Genomic DNA, 9,396 nt, shown 5'->3' on the forward strand with positions numbered 1-9,396 from the left:
TTGATATCTTCGATTTGACGGTAAATTAGAAATATTTGGATAAAAATTGAGTGAGTTATGGTTTTTTTCGTGTGACTGCTCTAACTGTGTTTTTCAAAAAATTATGTATTGATACGTTCTTGAAGTTTTATTGTTGTAGGCTTCGTTGAGATTCGACGAGGGATCGTTGCTGCATATAGGTATTCTTAGTATTATGTTGGGTTGGTATTTGGATTACTGGTTAGTGTCGATAGGCGCTTGAATTCATGAGAAGTCATAGGAAACGATTTGGGGTCAAAGGTCGTGTTCAGGGATTGGGTTGCGTTGTTTCTGATGCGTAGTTATTTTGGGGCGTTTGTTTGAGTTTGAATAAGTGTCATAGCATCCTAGGATGGGTCTCGAGGCGTTGTTTCATTGTCCGTATGATCGCGTTAGGAGGAATAAGCCTTAAGTAGTGTTTCTTTGTTGGTTTGCGATTCCAGCACCTACACGGACCTGTAGACGGACCCTGGCACGGGATCTGTGAACTTTTTCTTCAAAATATCTATTTTTTAGTACCTACACGGACCCAGACACGGGGTCCGTGTCCTTAATTTTTTTTTTTTTCGATTTGCTTCGGAGTTCTATATCATGGTTTAGTACGATGGTTAAAAAATTTATTTATGTAATAATATAGGATTTGTTTTGGGGTTCTATATCATGACTTAATACGATTATTAAATGAGGTCAAGTCCCGAGTGATCTAGAATATCTTAAGCTATTTATTTACATCGGTGGCGAGCACGAGTTACCTACGTCTAAGTTATACAAGTTAAGTATTTAAACTCATGTTAGTATATGCAGCAGCGGCCCCAAGCGAGATCCAACGAACCCCTCAACACCAAGTAAGTATGTTAGACATGCAAAGAAAATATTTTTAACTTTTTGAGGTATGCTAAATGTATTGTGACCAAATTATGTATGGGGTTGGAAAGTGGTAAAGCATGACCAGGGACCAACCCACCCCGTTAAAGCATGAACGAGTTTAGATCAGGATTGGAAAGCGTTAAATTATGAACGGGGACCAATCCGCCCGTTAAAGCATGAACGAGGATCTCATGTATGTGGCAGTGGATTTTTCCCTGTCAGCCCAGTACTGTGGTTTAGTCTGATCAGGCGATTATGTTATGGGTAACTTGCTTTGAAACATGCTTATACGCAAAATGATGAAGTTATGTATGTACAAGTATGCAAGCATGTTGAAGAAAAGTTTCGCGTTATGGCACGTCTATGTTATATATGTATGTTCAAGTTCAGTGCAAGTTCAAGTATGTATGATTTATTTTAAAGTCGCATGTGGTTTTATTACGTATTACTCGTTACTTCCAGTTTATACGTGTTTAGTCTTTAGACTCAGTAGGCTTGATCGATACAGGTGAGGATGCATTTGAGGAGACGAGAGATGGAGACCAAGGAGTTGGCTTGGACTGAGTAGGAGGCTATATCCGAGGACCGCCCAGTTTTAAGTTTTAAGAAATGTTTAAAAATACTCTGATTTCTTGTTATCGGTTAGGAGATTTTTAGCAAATATTTTGGTAAAATTTACTTTGAGATCTTTTGTTTCATTGGTTGTGGGATGAACGGTTTACATTATCAAGATTTTGAAAGTTCTAAATTAAGAAAATTTTTAAATTTTCCGCAGAATTTCAAGTAGTAAAAAGTATGGTACGTTACAATTAGCTAGACAACTTTCAATATTTCATCTTTGTAATTCTTTCAGTTTATTCAGATATTATAAGAATTTAGTATTTCTTAAAGTGCATATTTTTTCAATCAACAAAAGGAGAGAAATTTTTGGATCAGTTAAGTTCTTGTGAATTAACAAGACTACTATTGATTTAAAAGATAACTTTCTATAATATCCTAGCCAAATTGAATAAGGAAAACTGATCATTCATGTGTAAATTTATTCTTGGAACAAAACTGATATTCAGAGCTCAACTGATGTCTAAAGACAACTGACATAAGATAACTGATCAAATGGGCACTGATAGAAGATCACTGATGTGAGGGCGGAACGTGTTACTGATTAAAATTTAATTACTAAAAAACAAGGATTTAATAACTTAAACAACGACATCGAGTAAATTTTTTCCATTTGGACCTATAGAAAGTTCTTCATCACCTCCTTGTAAGTAGAACATCTCAAATTTCAACAACACAACAACATTTATATACTATAAAATAGAGTCCAATAAATCAAACCAAACATCAATCACATGCAGAACTAGAAAGACTCGATCACAAAATTAAAATCCGACACTCAATATAAAAACATACAAATACACGAAGCATCTAGTCGGAAAATGACTCAATACATGGTATAAATATCCGGGGACTCCAAACCCAACACGACTCAACTCATTGTGCTCCATTGTCAAACACTCCACCAGCTGCATCAGAACCACTTGTATAACCTGCTATGGAATCACAAAACAAAACACAACACCCCCGAGAGACAAATTTCAAACCCCCGCACGAAAATCGAATAAATTACAACATATATAAATGAAATTTAATATAATCATTGTAAACAATTCATGTAGGGTACCAATTAATATCAGGTATCAATTTGGATCCAATGAATCGATGACAACAATTAACGTGTCAAATACGACCCTGGTCCTGAACATCTGCATCATGTGTGACAATCTGCAGAACTGATCATCCCTCCTCTAGTCATCAGAGAAGTGACATTAACATGCCCTCGACTCTGATGTCAAGATAACTCATCCAAGAGTAAAAGAAAATCTCAGAAACAACAGAATCATAGCTCAATATGAATGCGTGCTCAACCATGTATATAATCCATGTGCTATTCCAATATTTGAAATGAAGAATATCCTAAAATACATTCCAATAACAAAAAGAGCACATAATCACATAAAATTAGTCAATTCACATCAATTAAATTACACATCGTTATAAAGGCTATAAGGAAACGATCAATCCGTACCTTAACCTTGAATTTTAATTACCACAATAATTTATGAAGTTTCAGTTGCTTTCTAGTTATAAAATCCCGTGGCAATTAATTCATTTCACGTAAACTTATTTATTTTCCAATATACAACCAATAGCCTAAACTTTCTTTTATTGTAAAGCCCATGGTCGCAACCTGTGAGGCCCGGGGCCGAAGAGAGCTGGGGGTGATCGCCGGTGCCATCAGTTGCACGGACAAAAAGCGGCTCCTGGCAGACTTCTAGGTAAAGGGAACATGAATGAATCGACCCACACGGGAATGAGAGGGATTCCGAGACTGTCAATGTAATGGACTGTACAGTTGAAGAGGGCTTAAAAGATTTGATTTGTACTACTCATATCACGAAGGTGCATCTTCTTTTCGGTAGCTTATCATATAAGAACTCCAAAGTTAAGCGTGCATGACTTGGGGCAATTTTGGGATGGGTGACCTCCTGGGAAGTTTCCCAGGGTGCGTGTGAGTGAGGATATAAGCACGCTGGAAAGACCCGTCTTGATACAGTAAGGACAATCGTCGAATCTGGGGCGTTACACAACCCATTTTGGGCATGCAGTCACATCCTTCATGGTATCTCATGGCCACTTACTCACATAACTCTTCACTCATGCAGTGGAGTTCTTGGCTACCCAAGTCTTGAACCCAAGACCAGCAGGCTAAATTTATGGTCATAACTTCTTTTTTATTTATATGAAGTCTCTTTAATCCAAGTACTTAGCTTGAAGGTCTTGTGTTCAAGACTTGAGGAGGCACGAACTCCACTACCAAGGGTGGAGAGTTCTGTGAGTAAGTGTCCATGGGCTACCATGATGGATGTGGTTGCAGGCCCAAAAATGAGTAGTGATCATGGGCCTTACAACTGCTCAATCTGCATTACTAAATACGTCAAAATTATTTGACATACATTATCTAAAGATTTCCAGATCATTATTTGAAAAGCATAGCTTAGCTGATATCAGATAAAATCTTCATAACAGCTTTATCAATTCGTCAGAATGTCAAAACCCATGTGCACTACCAGAAGTGTACTATTTGTCAAAAACGAAGATGACATGACACAACGAAGTATGTATTTGGAAAATAATATCATATTCAAAAAACGACTATTGTTATCAAAGCATATAAATAGATCAGTTCTATGGACTCTCAGAACTCTCCAATCTTCGAATCTTTAACACACAAATTTTTATAAGTATCAGATTTCTTAAATAGCCAATCTAATTAAATAACTTTCAAACACACGCTGAAGTTGTTATATTATGATTGTTGAAGATCATTCGTGCTAAGATTTGTTCTTTGTGAAACACTTGCACTTGACAGTAAGAAGTCTTTTAAATAACTTTCAAGCACACGCTGAAGTTATTATATTATGATTGTTGAAGATCATTCGTGCTAAGATTTGTTCTTTGTGAAACACTTGCACTTGACAGTAAGAAGTCTTACAGGTAATCTGTTTGAATTGTGAGTATGTTAAGAGTTTCACTCAGACAGTAGGTAAGTTTTACTGAAGTAGATATATAGTTGCAATTTTTGAAATTATCAAAGTTTTTTAGTGAAATATTTCTTGAGTAGAAGAGTGATGTAGAGTTATTCAAATCTCTGAATATCCAGAAACATATCTGTGAATTTATCATTTCAGTCACTTATATTTTTTACTTTCAGTTTCCTAGCCTAACTATTCATCAACATTGCCATTTTTTGTGTTCAAACCAATTCAGTGAGTTTTTTCCGTGAAGTACCAAACTGATGTCTTATTGATTATGAACTGACGAGAATTACAATTCAATGTTCCTAACACAACCGAATTATTTTGAAATTTTTTGAGATTGTTTATTCATCCCCTTTAAATCCATCTCCTGATCTTAACAATATGGATGCGATATAACAAAACCATGAAAAAATCAACTCAAAACGTTGTACTCAGAGACACGTAAAAATAACATATATCATGCATCTATCTAGAATTTAAGTTCCACAAACACTCCGAGATCAAGGGATTAAATAAAGTAATTATTTCTTTTTTAACTCAAATTCAAATTCAAAATAAGCTAAATTTAATTTCTTGAAATCCAAGACTATATAATCACGCACAACTATCAGTAATATTCCCTCTTCGTTCCCTTGGCGTTTCACGACAAAAAATTTGATGAGTACTTTTTAACGTATATAATTGAAAACATCCCAAATTGAAGAAGCAAATATCATCAGTCGTACGATATTTTGTCTTTCTTAGTTTGTCCCAATATATATGTTCAACTATTTATCGACAGTAATTTCCATATTTCATTTTGTAATTTGCTGAAAAAACTTTGAAAATGTATATATTTCATCTCCACATATCAACCCTATTTTAATCATATATTGCTTTAAACCATACAATCAAACCAAGACGTAGTTAATGTTTTCATTTGGGTTGAATACTAAAACTTTAACCGAGACTTTATAATTTATTTCCATTTTTCTATATTTAAAAATGAAATCGAAACTGAAATCATATATATGGAATCAAAATCCGAACGATTTTTCCATCTTAATTGAATTTTTTAGATCCTTCCAACTCAGAAATGCATATGCGATTTAATTTATAAATAAAACAAACCATTCGATCGATTACATAATAATGTTTAAATCCTTTTACAGAGTGTTTCCAAAAGATTATGATTATGTAGGGCCGATTCAATTATAAATTATGAAAAAGTGAGAAAAGTTAAAAGTGGTAGTGTTCGAAAATAAGAGTGAAACCTTTTTTTTTTTTTTTTTTCAAAGAAGAATTTTTGATAAATATGTGATTGTCATACTAGTTTTTAAATAAAATAACAAAAATGAACTTACTAAAGAACATATCTCTCTCCATTTATTTCAGTTAGAGTAAAAGTTAATTTTGCATTGGCAAAAATTTGTGTGAGACGGTCTTACGAGTCGTATTTTGTGAGACAAATATCTTATTTGGGTCATCCATGAATAAATATTACTTTTTATAGGGTCCGTTTGGTTTGAATGATAAAGTGGGATAGATTATTTTATCCCACTTTATCCGGCGTTTGGTACGGATAATTAGTTAACCAAGTCAATCCCTCCTATAAATGATTAAGTTATATTAGGTAGGTTAAAATAATACCTCCTCACCCCCTAGGATTATTTATCCTACTCTTAATCCATCCTATTTTTCCAATTTTACCCTTCTTCTAAATTCAAACTCACCACCACTTCCCGCCACCAACCGCTGCCGCCGCCACGACCGCCGCCGCCCGACCACCGGCCGACCACCGACGCCGGCCAACCGCCGGCAGAAATTTCCGGCCGCCCCCCGCTGGCCGTTTCCGGCCGACCATTTTCGGCCGGCCGGCCGCCGCCGTCGCCGAGAAGGGGAAGGGCAATTTTGTCTTTTCATCAAAAAATTCAAAATTATCCTACACTTAAAAATCTTACCAAACACAATATTTTACATCATATATTACAATCAAACCACAATCATTTTCTTTATCATTTACATATTAATCATTAGTTTATCCTATCCTTCAAACCAAACGCAGCCTAAGAGTATTACTTTTTATTGTGAATATCGGTAGATTTGACTCGTTTCACAGATAAAGATTCGTCACACAGTCTCACAAGAGACCTACTCTTTTGTATTAGTAAAATGTCAAAATATCCTCTTTTGAAGAATCTCAATCAACTATTTTTAAGATTTTAATTAAATTGAGCAGAAATAGAAGCAAAATGTTAGTTTTCTTCACGGACTTGTATCAAGAACTTAGATTTTTTTAAGTACAAGCTAGTCAAGTATCCCCATTCCCCTCCAGTCTAGCCAACGACTATTACGTTTGAAGAATTATCGTACATCTTTACGTAGAAAATTAATTAAATATGCATCATATGAAAATATAAAAATACTCCACAATGACATAAATATTTAAAATGTAATTAAAAATAGTTAAATAACCATCATAGGCGATATGCATATCTGTTATATATGAATAAACTATAACCATAATAAGTGTTTCTTTATCAATTCATAAATTTTTTACTTTTTTAGCATGTTTAAAATCCAAAAATAATACTTCAAATCATGCTTTATAAATATAGATGAGTGATAAGTTATTTTATTATTATTTTGAGTTGGACAGATATATGTTACAATTGGGTCTCGGATCTCAGACCTTCGGAACTTAAACATCATTATTGTTTGGAAACAAAGGAGGAAATTGTCCAAATTTGAAATGATCATTATCATCTATCCTCCACAAAAACGACGGTTTGTTTCACCCTGTTCGTGCAGGCGGACAATTTGAAATGATCATTATCATCTATCCTCCACAAAAACGACGGTTTGTTTCACCCTGCACGTGCAATGAACGGACCGGATCACTCCACATGAGTGATCCGGGCCCACCTCCCTGTAAAAAAATAAAATAAAATTGACTCGGAAAAATTCGAGCCGTTGGATCGACCCCTGCGGGCACTCAACCGAACCAACAAAAACATATATAATTATTAGCTTTTACTCACTCCTCAATTAACATCCATTCCATAATTAGGGTTTTTGTAACTCCAAATCCCCCTCCTTACATAGTGCACAACTCCTACTATAGCATTTATTTCCAATCAATTACTTTGTATGTATATATAAGATCAACGACCTATGATTGAGAAAAAAAACCGAGGAAAAGGAAATTTTGAACAAAACACTCCATTTATCAATTATTCTGACACCTAGCTCAAGCATCAATTCCTCATCATCAATATCATGCATGAATCTAAATTCATTCAAGAATCAAACACAGATTATTAAAGTCTTGCAAATGGAAGAATCCCATGTTCAAGAAAAATCCAAGAGTTTCGATCTTATGTTAGATCTGAGCCTCTCAAACAAGAATTCAATGAAAGAACTCAGCCTGTTCCACAATAAGAATCCATCTCAAAACTCATCAAGCGATCCAAAATATGGAGGCGACAAAGAATCCGAGAATCGGGTTTTCTGTTGCAACTACTGCAGCAGGAAATTCTACAGTTCACAGGCTCTTGGAGGCCACCAGAATGCTCATAAACGGGAGAGGATGATAGTGAAACGAGGGCGGGGCCTTGGCGCCGCAGCCTCTTTCGGTCACCGATTTTTGAGCATGGATTCGCTACCTTTACATGGATCTTTGAAAAGTTCTCTTGGAATTCAAGCTCATTCCATTGTTCACAAGCCAGGTTTCTTTGGTTTCTTGTCACCACCCGGTAGGTGGCCGAGAATTGGACCGCCATCGAGTGGAAAAGCTGCTAGATTTGATGGTGGCCAGAAGTTATCTATGGATGGAATTGGAGGATTCAGATGGGATTCTAATTCTCATTTCTTGAAGATTAATAATGATGAAAAGGAGATGAAGAAGCTGGACTTGTCTCTTAAACTGTGACATGTTTTTCATTTGTGTTATGTTTCTATAATTTTGCCTTTCCTTTTAGTCCTGTTATTTCGTAATAATTACAGTTTGACCCCTCAGTGAGATTGTCTAATCTTGACATTCATATGCGTAGAGGGCTGCAGCGAAGTATTTCCAATGTAGATATTGAAATTTCCCCTTTTCAGAAATAAAACACTAATTAATATTTGATTATATACCTTTTATCGGTTATATTTTGGAGTGAGATATAGAAAATAATTCAAAATTATTAGACATGTTTTCTTTTGTGTAAAAAAAATTGGGAAAAATTATATTTTTAGTCATTAACTTTTACACATTTTTTTCATTGTGGTCATGTTATCGGTTAATTTATTGTCACATTTCATTAACTTTCATTTTTTCAATCTTAGTTTTTTTTCAACTGAGTATTGACATAGCATCGAACACATCACCAATGTACTGTTGGATCTCAGTTTTTCTCGTGCCTAAACAAAGCGAAAATTTTAGATCTTGACATTCAAGATGTATTTGGACACTCGTATAGTTTTATAATTAAACAATCATAGGGAGTTTAAACTTTATATCTTTAGGTTCCGTTTAGTACGTGTGATAAGTTAAGTAAATAATTTTAATATTTTGAATTTTAATGTTAAATAAAGTTTAGTAATAATTATAATATTATTGTTTTTTTTAAAATAATTATAAATATTCTTAAAATAATTTGATAGATAATTAAATATTTATAATTATATTTTATATTTATTAAATTAATTTAAATATATTTATAAATATACATTTAATTAATAATTAAAATAGTAATAATATTTTAAATATTAATTTATTGTTAAATAAATTTCAGTGATAATTACAATATCATTGTTTTTTTTAAAATATTTAAAAATAATAAAAATGTATAAAATTAATTTATAAAAAATATAATAAAAATTTAAATATTATATTAATTATTAAATTTTCCCTAATTTTAATATTCATATTATATTGAATAAGACA

At 33.7% G+C, this 9,396-nt stretch overlaps 1 protein-coding gene across 1 annotated transcript; it reads left to right on the forward strand.

Annotated features, from left to right (window-relative positions):
* Nucleotides 1–7,442: 7,442 nt before the first annotated feature.
* On the forward strand, nt 7,443–8,598 carry LOC140809927 (zinc finger protein 1-like). Its single transcript, XM_073167707.1, has one exon. It carries the CDS (start codon nt 7,750–7,752, stop codon nt 8,395–8,397), a length of 648 nt encoding a protein of 215 aa, XP_073023808.1. The 5' UTR covers nt 7,443–7,749; the 3' UTR covers nt 8,398–8,598.
* Nucleotides 8,599–9,396: the final 798 nt, after the last annotated feature.

Source organism: Primulina eburnea, chromosome 13 (genome assembly GCF_022965805.1).
Source record: "Primulina eburnea isolate SZY01 chromosome 13, ASM2296580v1, whole genome shotgun sequence".
Classification (NCBI taxonomy): Eukaryota; Viridiplantae; Streptophyta; class Magnoliopsida; order Lamiales; family Gesneriaceae; genus Primulina; species Primulina eburnea.

Bases quoted from the DNA above. Each gene is read 5' to 3' on its own strand.
- LOC140809927 (XM_073167707.1), top strand. From the start codon at position 7,750: ATGAATCTAAATTCATTCAAGAATCAAACACAGATTATTAAAGTCTTG.